The 17,301-nt window shown below is 43.1% G+C and overlaps 1 protein-coding gene across 1 annotated transcript in view; it reads left to right on the top strand.

Annotated features, from left to right (window-relative positions):
• The window catches only part of LOC123827770 (nuclear body protein SP140-like protein), a gene marked incomplete at its 3' end in the record, with an annotated part of 58,864 nt that extends 43,561 nt beyond the window's left edge, over window positions 1–15,303 (top strand). The window contains exons 19-25 of the mRNA XM_045852216.1: window positions 4,063–4,167; window positions 5,995–6,137; window positions 7,290–7,325; window positions 13,743–13,858; window positions 14,549–14,654; window positions 14,956–15,033; window positions 15,259–15,303. Coding sequence (XP_045708172.1) covers window positions 4,063–4,167; window positions 5,995–6,137; window positions 7,290–7,325; window positions 13,743–13,858; window positions 14,549–14,654; window positions 14,956–15,033; window positions 15,259–15,303 — 629 coding nt within the window. The remainder of the gene's footprint in view (window positions 1–4,062; window positions 4,168–5,994; window positions 6,138–7,289; window positions 7,326–13,742; window positions 13,859–14,548; window positions 14,655–14,955; window positions 15,034–15,258) is intronic.
• Window positions 15,304–17,301: the final 1,998 nt, after the last annotated feature.

The following is a 17,301-nucleotide window of genomic DNA, read 5'->3' as shown; positions in this document are numbered from 1 at the left end:
GCCCTTAAAAAGTAGAGAAGCTTTCTTGGCTGTGGAGAGAGGAAGAAGTGACTCTGGAGGAACAATCAGAGAGGTACAATATCACTGGCTCTTCAGATGCACGGGAGACTAGGGAATGTGGGTGACCTTAAGAAGCAGGAAAAATCAAGGAAGCAGATTATGCCCTACAGCCTCCAGAAAGCAATGAAGTTCTGCTAAAAACTTGATTTTAGCCTTGTATAATTTAGGAGCTGCAAGCAGGGGAGCTGCACTTGTATTGGTGATATTCGGGGAAGAACCACCTGGAGACCAGCACATGAGAACATGCCATTTGTTACTCACATTACAGGGGAGTGCACTGATGGTGGTGGATAGGGCAACAGAGGCTGCACCCAGCCTCAGGCTTTGGCATTTCTCATAGGGTTGGTGACGTGGTAATGGCAATGAAAGCTCTACCTTGTTACGATTAACACAGGAGCCTTGAGAGGGCTGGGGCATCCAGATACGGAGTTTTCATTTTCTTGTTCCTTGTGGCTGCTGGCCAGGCAGCTATCTGTTCTTTGAGGTTGTGGAGGGACCATGTTCTGTGTTACCCCACACCCGGTTGGGCCATGTCAGAATATTAAATGATACTAATTAGATAATAAATTTCTGTTGTTGTAAGATACTATTTGTAGTAAATTGTTAAGGCATCCATATGTAAATAATACACATGGATACATTTGGTTCTTAATAGTGGGATACAGCTGTGAAACAGTCCTAAAAATGTGGCAGTGGCTTTGGGTGGTGGCCAGAGCCACTGGAGTATTTTAAGTAGGATGATAGAAAAAGCCTAGACTGAGCAGTTTGTGAGTGGAAATGTGGATGCTGAAGACCTACGGAGGACTCAGGAGGAGGGAAGGCTGTGGGAAAGAAAACCTGTGCTGTCTCAGAGAATACATAAATCAGCCTGAACAGCACAAACGTGTAGGACTATGCAGGTTAATGGTGTGACTGCCGAGGGCTCAGAAGGAAAATAGGAATATGTTTTTGGAAACTGGAGAAAGAGGATCCTTCATGATATACAGACAGAAAGGTTAGCCAAAATCCTTTCCTGCAGATATGTGGGAAGGAGAACTTTCTGGATATACACTAAGGTGATCTCTAGGTGAAGAAGATGCAGCTGTCTTTTTGTTGTTGCTGCTTACAGTAAAATGTGAGAAGAAAATGGGATAAACTGAGGGGAGAACTGCTCAACCAAAAGGCATCAGGACTTGATGATTTGGGTTATTCTCAGCTTACTTGGGTTGAAAAAGATGCTAAAATTAATATTCACCATCAAGCAGGTGTACTCTACAGAATGACTGAGAGTGTGGTTCAATGATGTTTTGTTAGAGCCCCAGAAGTATTGAAAGATCCGAGTATTCAGGGGCAGGAAGGTTCTTTGATGAGATTTTGTGTGTGACTCATAGATCCCCTCAGCTATCTCAGCAGAAGCCAGAAATAGGTATGTGATTATGTAGGGAAGATCCGTGGAGGAATCTTTTGTCTAACACAGCAAATCCCCATGACATACATGGGAGACCTATTTGGTTCTTGAGAATTTTATACCAACAGAAACAGGGCTGTTTATGTGTAATCCATGGAACCCATACTTTGTTTCTCTACAACCAGAGAGTTTGAAAATGTGATTAACTTAATGGTCTTGAGATGGGGAGATTATCTTGGATAATCTGGGTGGGCCTAATCAAATTAGATAGGTCCTTAAAAATCAGTAACTTTCCAGCTGTGCAGAGTGTTTTATGCCTGTGGAAGAACGATCGGAAATGTAGGACCTGGCTGTCACTGGAGACGAGAGCAGAAAGCAGTGACTCAAGAAATGTGGGCAGCCCTTACAGCTGGAAAAGCATAAAAATAAACTCCTTCTTACAGCTTTCAGAAAAGAACAAGGCCCTGAGGGCAGTTTTACTTCAGGCCAGTGAGACTTGCATCAGATTTCTGACCTTTAGAAGTATAAGGTAAAAATTTGACTTGCTTTAAGCTGCAAAGTTTATGTGAATCTATTACAGCCACAACAGAAATCTACCAACTTCCATACAGTCAAAAAAGAATAACAACAAAAAAGAATATTTTGTCTTTATATGATTAGTTTATATCTGTTAAATCAGCAATTGTTTATTTTTTACAATGTTCACTACATTGACTCTAATTTCCAAGGCTCTTTGTCATTCAAAAATCCTTGAAAAGATACCATGAGGTACATGGAAATGCCTCAGAAAATTGCCTCCCAACAAGCTCACCACACATAGTGGAACCTGGCAGTGTCCCCAAGAGGATACTACTTCACTAGTCAATCTGATTAATATCACCAAAGGAGGCTGAGATCCAATCCAGTTGATTTGGTTCCTGCACCATTCAACAAATCTAAACCATAATTGTTTTAGGCTCCTGTGATCACTCCTATGGTGCAAGTCACTGTGTTTGTATCAGAGAGGCATGTGAACGTGGTGCCCTGAGCAAAATGTATTCGCCACTGTGGAGGTCTATGAGGAGATGTATGTACATCAGTCAGAGAGAAGATGGACATGGCCTCCAGCCTGGCCCGTTTCTCAGCTATAGGTCTTACAGGTTTTGCTTCTGTTCATCGTTTCTAGCCCTTGAAGGGGCAGGATGAGGGGAAGGACACAGCCTAAGGAAAGTGTATCCAATCTGTCCCCTATGTCCCTGACACCAGCCAGATACCATTTGTTCTCTGATAACATTCTGGAGAATGACTAAGAATCAGTGTGGGGTCATTGTCCAGAGTCATTATACTTGGGATGACAGGTGTTAGCAGCAGCCCTGGACTCTTCATATCTGATGCTGAGTGGCAGACTCAGCAACCATATGGTGAAAGAGCTGGACCTGGTGGTTTCCTTCTGGAATGAGGACTCAGGGCAGATCCAGAAGACAAATATCATTAATGCCTCTCCACGTCCTCTACCTCCCAGGTGTTTTGTCCTCAGGTGCCTGGGTCTGTGCTCTTCCTTCACTGACATGAAACCTGTATGTACTATTCCACTGTCTCTAACTTTGTCTTCCTTTCCAGTAATCTCCTGTTGTCACTTTGACTTTCCATTCAGAAGGATCACATGCAAGCAGGGAACAGGGATTTTCAAAAATATAACAAAAATTAAGTCAGAATCCTCAAGGGACACCAAAGAAGGTGCTCCACAGGCTGATTGGGGAAAGAACAAGGCATCATTCCCAGGAAGGTTCAGAACACAATCTAGAATTTTCAGAATTGGTCTCTGTAACCCCATTGATTGCCCACCACATTTGTCCTGATCACAATGAAGGAAGGAGCTGTTCCCTTTCTGCCTTCTTTAGGGACAGCTGCCTTTGGTGACCAAAGAGCCCTAAGAGAGAAGTGTGTGGACAGGAGGAGAGGAGATCACAAAGTTAGATGATCAGAGCATTGATTGTGGCTTTTAACAAAGGGCACAACATTGTCAGGTGGTGAATGGTCCAGTTAGCCATGCAATTTGCAGTTGTCTAGAGTTCCTTGGGTTCCCCTTTCAGCTTTGGAGAAAGCTGATTTGGGGGAGAAATGAGGCAAAGCAGTGAACACAAACAGCAGGTAGACACCATCTCCATTAGGTCACACCATCACTGTCCCCTCTGCTCCAGAGTCAGAGCTCACACAGGAAGAGACAGGTACAGTCTTGGACTTGGTCTCCAGTGACCTATGTGCAGGGAAGTCGCCAAGCTGCAGAGCTCCCTTCTACCAGGACAGCAGCTGTACGTACCACTGTCACATAAGTATCAGGGGGCTGACTGCATGGGGAGCTAAGACAGTTGCACTGACTCCTGCTGTCTCTGCTAAAACATTCTGATTGTGGGGGTTCTGAGAGGTGAAATCAAAGTTGACATTCTGTGGTTGTGTATCTGAAACCACAATGTCAATGAAAGAAATGTCACTGAAAGAAAGACTCTGAAACTGCAGATTTGTGGAATAAAGTTCCCCAACTATCTCTATGACTTTATAGAAACAACAACTACATGACAGGAAGTTTTCCATGTGCAATTGTAAAATGAGACAGAATGAAGTATCTTCTCTTTCAGGGACAGGAGAGCAGCCAGGTGTGCCTGTGGATTTTCAAGCTGAAATACTTCCTGTGACTTGTAAAGAGAACATGGGGCTGTTAATTAAGAGGAAATTGGAACGAGGTAGGTTTCAGGGTTTATTTTAATTTGCAGGCCCTCTGTGAAGGAATCACATGCAGTAATATAATTACCCACGTGAATTTCCTGTCATTCAAGGAATTGAGGCCTCACTGTGGCTTGAAAGAAGAAGGAAACGGTCCCTAAGATGATGTTTTTGCACTTTAAGCAGTGCTGCATATCAAGTGCTCACCCCCACGTGGAAGTGCCCGTGAGGATGCCCAAAGACAAGTGAAGGAATGTCAGTCTCTGGGTGGAAAATATTGCACATTTTACTTTGAGTCAGATGTAAGAGGGAAGAGGTCCTCAGTCTCTGTGTTCATGTCCTGTATCCCACCTGGATAATCACCACCAGGACAGGGTGTTAGATGCAGTGAGGAGACCACAGAGTTTAGAGTCAGAAGACCTGATCCCAGCCTCAGCTCTGCTGAGAGTGACAGTGTGAAGACTGGGACCTTCTGGAGCCTGAAACTTCCCATCTAAGAAATGGAAAATAATTACAAGCCTGCCTCCTGCTGTGACTTTGAGATTTTGTTTACAGATGAATGTAAAGTGTTTTGTGATTTTAACATTATAAAAGTTTTTACTAATTGTATATATGATGAACTTCATATCAGATTATTTTTAATATGGGTATGAGAACACTAATATAAATAAATGTTTGTATCATAACACTTTTGAAACAGCTTCCCTGCGATATAACTCACACATGTATAATTCACCATTTAGAGTATAGATTTTACTGTTTTTTTTTTAAATTTTGTTCATTCACAAGACTATAAAACCATCTTCACAATCTAATTTTAGAACATTTTAGTCCCCACCAAAGGAAACCCGATGCCTTTCAGCTGTCAGTGCCCTTTCCCACCCCAGGCTCATCGCCCACCCTAAGCACTGATTAATCTGTGTTCTGACCTATAAATGGACCTATTTAAGCATTTTATCTCAATTGACTCACATAACATCTGCCTTTCTGTCACTGGTTCCTTCACTTAGCATGAAGTTTCAAGGTTCATACACACAGTACCATGTATTATACTTCTTTCTTTTTATTGTCCTATGTGAGCCATAATATGGATATGCAATATTGCATTTAGCCTTCAGTTAGGGTCTTCTCATTCTTTAGCTATCATGAATAATACTGTTTTACATAAAGCTTTTTGTGAACATATTTTTAAAATTCTTTTTAGTATATACCCTGGTGTGGAATTGCAGAATTATATGGTAATTCTCTGTTTATCTTATTGAGAAAAAAACAATTTTTAAAGGTATTGTACCAGTTTAATTCTCATTAACAAAATCTGAGGGTTCCAATTTCTTTGCATTCTCACCAACACTTGTTATTGTCTGTCTTTTTGTAGTGGCCACCCTAGTGCTTAGACTGTAGAATTTGATTGTGGTTTAATTTTCTTTTATCTAATGATAATGTCATGAAGTATGTGAATATCTTTTACATATCAGTTAAACTTTCTACTGATTAATATTTCACAATTATTTTAGTATCAGCTACCCATGATTTCAAAGATGGAAACATATCTGCTCAATAATGATGGTAAAGTCAAAGAAACTTGTTGTAACACAGGACATGGATGTTGCCTTAGTGCCATTGTGAGCTGCAGGGCCCCTACTGAGATTTTAATTGAAAGCCACAAGTCTCCTTGGAGGCAATTTACAGGCTGTGTTTAGGGATCCTGAAGCATGAAAGGGGAGATCAAAAGCTCCTGCTATTGATCTTGAACCCAGATGGGTGACATCAGATCCAAATGGTGGGAGGCCAACCTCTGAGCACTGAGGACAAAGAGGTGTCAGGATCAATATATCCTGGTCTTACAGGAGCCACAAGGAAGTGCATAAGAACTGAAGATGGAAACTGGTTCACCCCCAGGGAGTTTGAAATCAGAGGAGGCTACGGAACAGCAAATAACTGGAGGAACAACCTGACCTGTGGTGGAAAACCCCTAAGACTTCTGATAGAGGTATTTCAGTGACGGGGACAGAAGGTGTGACTTTCTTTGTTGTGGTCAAAGAGGAGGTCACCACTTGTTCACCAAATATATGTTGACTTGTGGATGCAGCCTTGGGGCCCCAGACTTTATCTTTTTCACAGGAAGAGGTGCCCCACACTCATACCTCAGTACAAGGGAACCCATCCATTTGTCAAAGGGGCTCTGTTGGTATGCATGAAGGGGCCTGGAGGACGGAAAGGTCATTCTGACCCAGGTGCTTGCAGATAACTTTAGGCACTGAAAGAAAGAGGACTGTCTACAGTCAAAGAAGTAGGCAGAACACACTCCAGAGAAAGAGTGTTGTAAAACCAGAACCATAATTAACATGATCTGAGTTGATATAGACAGATTATATGAGATACAGCAAAATCCATCAATTGTTGGTGTTGGCAGAGAGATTTAATGTCAAGCTAAGAAGTTTAAACTCATAACATACACAGTGCAGAACCAGGGATTGTCCTGAGTTTTGATATGACATCTGTAAAACAGTATCTCAAACAACATGGGGACTTGAACTGACTTCACTGTCTTTCAGCCCAATAAATGTATAGTCAATCTTCAAGGCTCAGCTCCCATGTCACTCCTGTCTGAATGTTCCCTGGCTGACCTGCCTGGTCACCCCTTCCCTGGGCCCCCTGAACTCTCAAGTAAGGTCCTTCTCACATTGTCTTATTCTTATTTTTCCATGGATTCCTTTTGTCTTTCTAGACCCTTCTGGGGTTTGTCCTTTATGTGCCCAACATTGTCCAGGTGTCTGACATTCTGTAGGTGTGGGACCCAAGTGTTGGTTGAATAGCCCTGGTGTGAGGAGGCAGGTGTGAGTGGCACTGGTGGGAATGGAGAGGGGGTGAGAGGTGCCAAAGAGATTGTGAAGGAAAACCTCTGAAAAGTTATTTTAAAATGCACAAAAGCAAGGGAAAAGTTTCCAAAGATGTATTTCTGGGTTCTGTGGATGGACCTAGAAGAACAGGTGAGGAGAGGGAGATGGTTCCTCAATGAGACACCTGGACTTTGAGATGACAGTTGGACATTTGTGCAGAAATATTTATAAGGAGGTGGGAATGCCAGACTCACAAAACTTAAACACAGGCTAAGCATCAACTTGGATCTTTTTTCTTTCAGCTTGGATTTATCCATCCACCTCCCATTACAAAAAAGGTAATTATTACTTTATACAAGTTTTCATTACATAACTAATTTTATATGTACTGCATCATTTTTATGGTTTCTCAGTACATAGTTAACATTATTTCTTTTTCTCCTCTCCTGTGCCTTTATTTATTTATGTATGTACATACATACATACATACGAACATATTTCGTGTGCCTTCAGAGTTGCTCCTTTGAACATTAGGTTGCATGCAAGGTTATCTGTGGGTTGTAAATCATTTCAGATGGGGATGATGAGGAGCCATCTAAAATAGATCTCATATAGCTGAGTTTTAGCTATACATGTAGATGTTGTAAAGTTGTCAAAGTTGTAAAAGCAAACATGATTATGGAATGCATAAAAACCTTTCTTAACAAGGTCATAGGGTCATCTTCAAGTCCATCCCAGATTTTTTTGATAAAGGTTACTATTTCCTAACTTTAATGAAATGTAATGAAGAAAAAGTTTGCTCCTCATCATCCAGATGAACCCATCCAGTAGATAGTCTATCTTGGGACAGATACAAAACCATATACTACTTCATGACACAGGAAACTAAGAGCATATTTCTTCTCTGATTACTTACATACTCTTCCATCCTTCAGTAAAATGAACAAATAGACATACATAATTCTTTTCTAAAGTGGAAATTATTGGCAAATTTTTCATGAGGATGTTGCTGTTGGGGAGGGAGCTCTTGGGAGGTGGATGTAGCCTGTGTGAGGGGCTGACCTGGAAATTGTTTATTTTGATGCCCCCTTTGGCTCCACCTCAGAGGCTGAGCAGGCTTCCTTTCCATCTGTGAAGGTGGTTTCTCCCTCTGTGGAAGAAGACCGTGGAGGCAACAAAAATATGTAATATGCAGTGTAGATTCAGGACAAAGTGGTACTTTTCACAACATCTGGTATGAATGAGAACTTGAGAAGGAGAGGAAGGGGCAAGGTGCCTTCTTGCACTCTTCAGGTAGAAATGGCCACCCAGGACATTCACAGAATTCTACATTAACTTACAGAGAGCTGGCCTCTGGGACTTCATCTAACACTGGGAATGTGAGGTCCAGGACTTTACATTATTTGATGTTCTGGGTCTTTCAAACACCTGGCCATTGGGACATTTCACCCACTGTGTTTAGTAAAGAGAAATTACTGTTGGGTCTAGTCAATGACTATTGTAAAGTCTCTACCATTCTCTATGGGTATAGAGTTACTTTATCTGGATTACCTGAAGGAGCTAGCAACTTCCAACACACAGGTCCTATCCTTATCTCTGGGTGCAACACTTTGTAGCAACCAGGTTCAATTTTTCATATATTTTCTGTCTTTTGATCAAGAACCAACGTGACTCAAACTGGCAGATCTCAGGATACACTACTACCTTGGTGGGTCCTCTGTATCTCCCAGATTTTCTCTTGTTGGTGGAGACCCTGGTTTCTGGAAATTTCAATGTGAATCTTGGCACCACATGACAGCTTCCTGTCATCAGAGGGCTACCTATACTTTCTGGTGACAGCTGCTGTGTGTTGTCATGTAATCTGAAATAATCAGCCAGAACAACCATTTATTATATGCTAATGTTTACTAAAAAGATAACAAATGTTCTCTTTTCCTAAGTGAAACCATACTCATTTATTTATTCCTTCAACATACAGTTACTGAAGTGCATAGAAATGCCCAATGTCCATGAAGAAGATAGAAATAATATCCCTGCACTTGAGGATTGTTTCAACTTCAATTATCTAGTATGTAACAATAAGTACTGGGGATCAGGGACTCTAGAGTACCCAAGAGACAGGCAGTGACATGATCATTTCTCAGGTCACTTGACAGTGGATCACACTAGTGTGTGACCTCTCTGCCCTGGGTGAGATAAAAGCTGAGGCTGCCTGACGGAAAAGAGGCCATGTCATTCTACTGAAGGTACAAAAGCACTGCAAGTGTAGTGTGCAGTGGTTGGTTTCCTGTGAAAAGTCAGATAGGTTCCATCTTGCAATTTGGATGAATGGAGAGGGGTGTGACCTTCTGGAAGAAGAATTAGAGTATGGAGGACCTTGCACTCATTTTATCATTAGGGTGGTGGCTTAAAAGAGCGGCAGGTGGTGGTGGATTTTTTCTCTGGGACATGTGCATGGTTCCAAGGACCCTGAATAAGAGATGGTGACCCAGAGGGTCCTGTCATACTGCCAGTAACCAACGGTCTGTGGGGAGGAGAAAACAACTGTTCCAGGAAGAGTAGCATCACTCCTGTTAAACATAATGTTTCCCAGGATAGATATTACAGGCCAATTCAACACTGACTTATAAGATTCTCATGCATTAATAACCACAGTGGCTCAGGCTAAATCTCAATTTAGGCTGTACTAGAGTCACCTTTGGAAAATGACATTACCTGAATCCCACTCTAGACAAAATGTTGATTTAACTGTTCTGAATTATGACTCAAACATTAGAATTGTTAAACAGTCTCCAGATGATTTTCATACATAAGCTACTCGTTATATGATTTAAGGAGAGTGCCAATGCCTAAGCCCCACCCAGATCAATTGATCGGAATTTCAGACATTGGAACCAGGACGTTATTACTTTACATGCTTTCCTCTGACAATTCAAGTGTGCAGATGGGCTGAGAAACAAAGAGCCAAAGGGATAAGAGTCTGGTCTTGATTAAAAGATTGGGGATGCAAGATTCTTATGCACTGGTTATGTTTGTTATTTCCTTGTCCTTCTGGGAAGAGGGTTGCCACTTTCTGGAGAGTGAGAGGGACTGTGAGTCCCTACAGTGAAGAGAAGGAAATTGTCTCAGGCCTCCATGCTGGAGCAGTCTCAGTCTCCATTGTGCATGTGATTCAGGATTCTCCCAGAACATGGAATGGAAGCTCTTGACAAGATGTCCCTTGGTGACGCATGTACCGGCTCACAGTGTCTGCAGTGTTTGGATGAGATACGAGACAAATTCACATGGACTCCCGAGTCCTGTGGAGAAAAAGGGATGGGATGGCTACTCTCTCAAGAGGAGAGTGTGCCAACCCTTGCCTTGACGAGATTTTATTGGGTTCAATTTATACAAGAATACAGGTAAGGTTCATTAATCATTGTCAGGCAGTAAGGATCAAACAACAGATAGCATACAAAGAACTACAAGGGTTTATTCTGAGTCAGGGTCTGTTAGCTAAAGGACTACAAAACTTTGGGGAACAAAATAATTTCCTGCCTAGACAAGTATCATTTACTTGAGAACATTCTTAGCAAAGCAGGTTTCACAGGATTTTTTGTATTCTTTTTTAAAATTTTAATCATTGTTCAAGTACAGTTTTCTCCCTTTTACTCCCATTCCAGCCCACCCACCGAACCCTCCCCAGTTCCCTCCCATTGGATTTTATGTATTCTTTCTTAGGCTTGTTCACCTGCCCTTTCCAGCACAGGGTGGCACCACCCTCTCTCATTGTTTCAGGCTTAAGTCAGGCAGGGGAAGTGAGGCAGCCAAGAGATTAGGGTACTTCTCACAGACAGAATGAGGACTCAGGCTATGTGAAAGCCGAGGGGTGAGGGTTCATCACCCCCTTTTGCTATAGCCCCCCAAGTCCTTCCCTGGGTCCTCCCCATGATAGTGCCTGTCTTAGGTCGTTGCCCCCTTGGGAAATCTTACCCTGTCATTGCCTAACCCACCAAGCATTGGGGCGCCAGGCAGGGTAAAGAAAAAGGAGCAGAAGCAGGGCTCCTCCCAGGGAGATAAGCTTTGTCTCCTTAGTGGCTTATGGTCTGAAAGGTCACTCACTCAGCCTTAGCCATGGGGAGCTTACAGCTTCTGAAACCAGGCAGGGTAGTTCCCAACATCCTTGGTTCTTGCACTTTCTCATATTTGGATATATTTTAAATTAAAAGAAATGACCAGAATCCTGATTCCCCCAAGTGAAGACTATTTATCCCAAATCCCTGAACAAGATTCAAAATACATCTTAGTGGCTTTTTATCTTTATTACTTCCTACATTAAGAGAAATAACATGGCTGTGTACCAAATTACTCTTACTCTGCCCATTGGCTTCAAGAAGGACCTTTCTGTTCTTTGTGTACTGTGGTTGTTTGGTTCATTAGGGTCTCAGCATCCCTGTTTGTGATGGTCCCTGCAGAGACAATGGAACCAACACTGGAAGCTTAAAAATTACTGTGAGAAAGAGTGGGGATAGTTTTTATTTGCAATAAGAAGAAGTGTACAGACCCAGGTTGGATTCTCAGGTTTTCTGTGGAAGTTGTAGTTTTATGAAATGGAAGCATCAAGAAAGAACAGGTAGTGGATGTGGGGACAAGAGAATACATTCAGTTTTGACTGCATGAGTTTGGGGTGTGATCCAAGGGCCCAGGAGAAGATGCTGGGTGAACACAGGGATGTGTACAAAGGCAGGAGACAGGCTGGACAGCTGGGAGCTGGAGACATAGCAATAGAACTGCAGCTTTGAGAGTGATTTGATCATCTGGGGCCATTTGAATGGCCAATGATGGGAACCTGAGGGATTCTGTGTAAATGTTGGAGGAGGACAAGGATGGAAGGGAAAGTGATACAGCAGTGAGTCTGAGGGAGTAATCCCAGGAGAAAGATGGCACAGAATGCATGTGTTTGGAGAAAGCAGAAGGAGTCACAGTAGACAAGGGTGGATGTTGTCATCCCTGCCTCCTCCTGCTCCTCAATAGCCCACTTCCCTCCACCCAGCACTCATCAATGCAGGGGCCAGTCCCCAAACCAATCTCATTTGTGTCACCTCAGATGGTTACAAGAGGGGAGGAATTTCTCCAATAGACCATGGGATAGATAGGATGTTTCCATCTGGGATAGAATAACCCTCAAGTGATTCTCAAACTACCTGGAATTTCTCAGAAGGCAGAACCAAGAAAGCAAAAGGGGCTCATATCGTTCCTGATTGATCCACACTCATATGTAATTACTGACTTTTCGTTTTAAAAGCGTACTACAAAGTGTTTTTTTTGTTGTAATCACCTCCTGTTCATCCTATTGATGAGGGTGGGATGTCCACCAGACATTTGAGAGATGGGAAGTAATGGCATCTGTCACTGCACAGATGGGTTGACCGGTGTTATTAGTCATGTCTACTCCCAGACCAAGGAAGAAGGGCAGAGCCAGACCCACAGGCCTCACTAAGGTTTCCCTGCATAGCTGAGTAGACAACCAGGGGCTGGGAGGGTGAGGGGGATCCCATGTTTCCATAGGAGGCTGTGGCTGGTCTATGTGAAAAATTCCATGGCTGACAGAGAACTGAAACCTGATATTCCAACATGGGCAGGTCAGTGGTAGTCCCTTGACAAGGAGCATTATTTAGCTGTGGGACCCTGTCCAGGACAGCAGGGTGGGTAGAGGCACATGCAGACCGGCCCTCTAAGACCATCTCAGTGTTACCAGATGTCACAGCAGCACCTGACAGTGAGCTTTAATATTAGTCCTTACACTGTGCTTCCTTCATTAACAAAGGGCTCAGCCACAGGCCAGTTCTTTGTCTTGAAAACACGTGTTTGTATATAATACAGTGTATCTTCATATCTGCTCTATAAATTTAATTGGGTTTAATGGGAAGGAGTTGTACTACAAGACTTGGATGCAAATGCTGTCAAATTTTACCTTCTCCAAATAAAATGAAATGTAGTTATTTATATTGAGACAGGTAACACTACAGTTTTAGTTGAGTACTTTAGTGGGGGGAAGAAGACCTTCACATTGTTTATGCAACAATGCAATTGTTACTGCCTGGCCACAGAGAGATGGAGCCTCCACACCTTACATGCCAAGCTGAGTCATGGGGCATCTTCCTCAGGCTTTTAGAGCCAAAGGCCTCCATCCTCCCAGGTACCACCTGGCCATCTGTGTCATGGTCTTTCCAACCCAAAGGCAGTGCCACAGGCCCTGGGTCCCTCTGGGCAGTGAATCTACAGTCCAGGAAGCCCTAACAGGCCATTCAACTCAAGGAAGCCTACAGCCAAGAATACAGGATGCAGTGCTTTCTCAAATGTTTATCCCATCTTACTAGTTTCTCAACATACCCCTTTTCCAACAGTAATGTTAGTCACTGTGGTGTATGCAAATGGACTTAACACTTTATTTCAGAACCTTGTTCTATCTGCAAGGTAATGAGATGATTCAGATTCTTATGAAATCATCCTCTTGTTTTGTTGCCTGTGGTTCTGTGTTAGGATCTCTGGTTTAACAGAAAAAAAACTTCTCCAGTCTGGTCACAAAAGCTTCTCTTGAACTTCACAGCAGAACAAGAATCTTTCTTCTGAAACCCCCATTTTGTGCTCTCCTTCACAGCTCAGTGAAACACAGAGGAGTCCCTGAAGGTTCGCACAAAGGCCATGAGTCCTAGATTCCCACAGTGCTGGTTGTCAGAAGCTCATGGGGATGTGGTCATTGTTTTATCTTCTAGGTGGAAAACTCAGGCACATGTGTGATCTGCCAGGATGGAGGAAAGCTCGTTGGCTGTGGTACTTGTCCCAGAGTCTTTCATGAGGGCTGTCACCTCCCACCTGTGGAGATTAGAAGGTTTGTGAGATGCAGACCCCTTCTCTCATTTTATAGACCCTTCTTCCTGCAATGCTCACTCCCCCCTGCGGGATTCTTCCTTGTGTCCTGATGGGGACAGAGCTGGGCTGGAGGTACAGGGGTCAGCAGTATGATCCCAGGAGCTGTTGAAAGATGCTGGCAGCAGGAGGGAAACATTCTCTAGCCTCTGGGAGGCTGAGGCCAATGGCTGGGTCCTTTGCCTTCATAATGTCACTGTCCTTTCCAGAACTCTCCCAGCACAGACCCCTGTTTATAGAAGTGGAAATGCCAGCTCTTTGTGTTTTGTGTTTATTTAGAAAAGGAAGGATACATGGTCTGGTTTCCTCATTGTGCATGTTCTCAACAGGCTAATGGAGGCCTGAGGCCTCCAGGAGTTAGGGCACAGTTTCAAACACTCTGGCCTGGTGGGTAGTGTTCCTGGTGCTCTCAGCAGCTCAGATGGGGAAAGAAGAACCCACCACTCACCCTGAAACTGCCCTCCACCCACTTACCCCCTGTGACTACCCTCTATGGGAGGAGGGTCATCACATAAAAATTGTAGAGAGCCTGAGAAGTGTATCCATCCTTCTTGTTTGCCTACTGGCCATTCGTGAAAGGAGAACAGTGGTAGCCATAGTGATAGTGACAGTTTCTGGTCCTTTCCTTGCTCATTTATATCTGACATCTCAGGAATGCTTGGAAGTGCACATACTGCACAATAGGAAACCCTCCAATACAGCAACATTACAGGGAATCTGAAGTCCTGGTGAAGGTTATGGGGCCTGAAGAGAAGCTGGTAAGTTGAATTTGAACCCTAAGCATTCTCCTTTCTCCTCACATGTAAGAAGTCCATCAATCACAGGTTGAGGGGGTGGATGCCAAGTGGTACCTAGTTTTCTGATAGCACCTCAACCATGCTGCAAACTCACCAGACCTGTTTGCAGGAAAATACTCAGCCATTACCTGTTAGTGTCCAAGAGCAATACCAGTTTGGGGAAACTTCCAGAAGACTGGGGTAGGCATGCGTGTGTCTGGACATGCCTATGGGCTCATTCTCTCCAAGCTGTTTTTAATTCACTGCCTTTTTTCTTTTGCAGAAATGTGCATTCCTCCTCTTAAATGTCTATGGCCCTTTAGAGAGCAAAGTTTTCCCAAATATTCCACATGAAAATTATGTGAGTAACAACAGCAAACCATCAATATAGGCCACCATGATATTACCTGACTTTTGACATGGGCACTTGTGCGATATGTGATCTGAAGTCCCCTGGGAGAGAAAAGCATGAGCTGCCTGTATCTTCACCTTGGATTTCTGCTGGATTTGATGGGAATCTTTCACAGTGCAATAGGCAGCCATTGCACTATGTCAGTAACTCTCTTATTGATATATTTCTCACCAGGTTGAAGAGGCTTCTCGATGCCTAAAGAAACTTAGGAAGTTGGACGAAAATCAAGGAGAAACTAAATAAGGGAGACTACGCCCTGTGTGGGATATTTTGTGCTGGCCATGAATGAATTCTTTACTATCCCCAGGGTAAGTGGCTCCCTTGTTTCCATTTCATTTTCCTCCCATTAAGTCACTCTGCCTTCATTTCCTGGTGCTGGGAAATTTTAGAGTTTCTCTCATCGTATGAAAGGCCATATAAGCAAGGGTTTAGGAAGTGAGTAAGTTTTAAAATTCAGGATTTATGCTCACCAGGGAGAGTAACAGTTAGTCAGAAGGTTTCTCTGTAGCCAGAACCCCAGCCCCTGAGGGTTCATTCCCCTCTGAAATGGTGACAGATGCCCACAGAGAACAGTCACTTCCTTCTGCTCCAAACCTAAGGAGAGAATTTTGCCCTAAAGTCATTCTGTTGTTCTTGCCTCTCCCCAAATATACTCACTCAGAACTCTCAGGGATCCCAAACTGCAGAGTCCTTTGCATGTGAATGGACTATATACTTAACAGGGGACTCAAGAGGGGAATAGAAGTGACAAGGTGAAAGGAAGGTTACTGGTTGTACATAGACATCTGTGATATTTGATTGTTACTAAGATCTTAGATTACTTTTCTAATTCTCACTGAAAGAGACAACCCAAACCTAATGAGTAAGAGTCCTCCAGTGTAGTAATGATTTCCCATTTCTGTCTAGTCAGCTAGAAGTAATCACGCTCTTAGGAAACAAGTTACTCTTAGCTGCATGTGTTTTTAGACTTAACCTGGTTAAGAGTCCCGATCATTGTCAGTTGCAAGGTATCTAAGGACACTGATAATGAGTGCTATTATCTTTGTTTTTTTTTTCCAGTGCAATGATGCAGAATTCACTAAGGATGATTTTAAGAAGACTTTCAAAAAAACAGTTTGCTATTCAGGAGACAAATTAGAACAGTGCACTGATGTAGTTGATGCTGTTCGCATCTTGAAAAGTCCTACTTTCAGGCAGATTTCTTTTTTTTCTTCCATTGTTGTTCAAGTACAGTTTTCTTCCTTGCCCTCACCCCCTTTCCACCACCCCCAGCTCCCCCCACCTCCTTCCCCTGGTTCCACCCTGCCTTGTTATTGTCCATGTGTCCTTTATAGTTGTTCCTGTAAAACCTTCACCCTTTTCTCCCATTATCCCTTCCCCTGTCCCTTCTGATCACTGGCAGCCTGTTCTCAATTTCAGTGCGTTTGGTTATATTTTGCTTGCTTGTTCCTTTTTGTTGATTAGGTTCCAATTAAAGGTGAGATCATACGGTATTTGTCTTTCACCATCAGGCAGATTTCTTATGCCCTGGCAACTATGTGGGTTGGCTGCCATGCCACCTCTCCCCAGGGTATTGCTTTGGGCAAATGAAGCCATAATCACCTGAAAGTTACATTTATTTGACCTGGGGGTTGGTCCCCATCCCCAAGGTTGAACCAACTATGTGCAGTGATTGTGTTCCCATGCCCCCAGGGATTCAGGCTAGAGCTATTGTCCCGCTGTGAGCACATCCTTACTTAGCTTTCCCCTCCATGGTATCCTGCTTCCCTTACCCTCTTCCTCCCAAGAGAATTCTCACAATAAATTACTTATTCAAGAGACTTTATCTCAGGCTTTGCTTTTAGGGAGCCCACCTTAACACGGTGGTCTTAGCAAACCAGTCCTAGGCATGGACTAGGCCAATACTTGCCCCATAGTCTGTGGATGGAAATGAGGGCAGTTCTTACAAGAAAGGAGTGTGCAGATTGTACACAGTAACAATTTCCTTGAGTTCTCCAGCAAGGAGACCTATGGCAAATTATTCAAATAGCCAAATGCATGATAAAGAAAATACACAGAAATATTAAGAGTTTTTAATAGAGTGTCTCAGTTGATATCTAGGAACCCAAAACATCATAACGGCCCCTGTTAGAAGACATTTATGAAAGTAAGGTGATGTCCATCTAACAGTGAGTCCACTCAATCCATGGAACCACCCAGCAGTCATCTCCCATGATT

The sequence above is a fragment of the Phyllostomus hastatus genome, unplaced genomic scaffold (genome assembly GCF_019186645.2).
Source record: "Phyllostomus hastatus isolate PE091 unplaced genomic scaffold, TTU_PhHast_1.1 phas_contig_137, whole genome shotgun sequence".
Taxonomy (NCBI): domain Eukaryota; kingdom Metazoa; phylum Chordata; class Mammalia; order Chiroptera; family Phyllostomidae; genus Phyllostomus; species Phyllostomus hastatus.
Note: the sequence above shows the minus strand (reverse complement) of the source record. Positions and strands in the feature narration are given on the sequence as shown.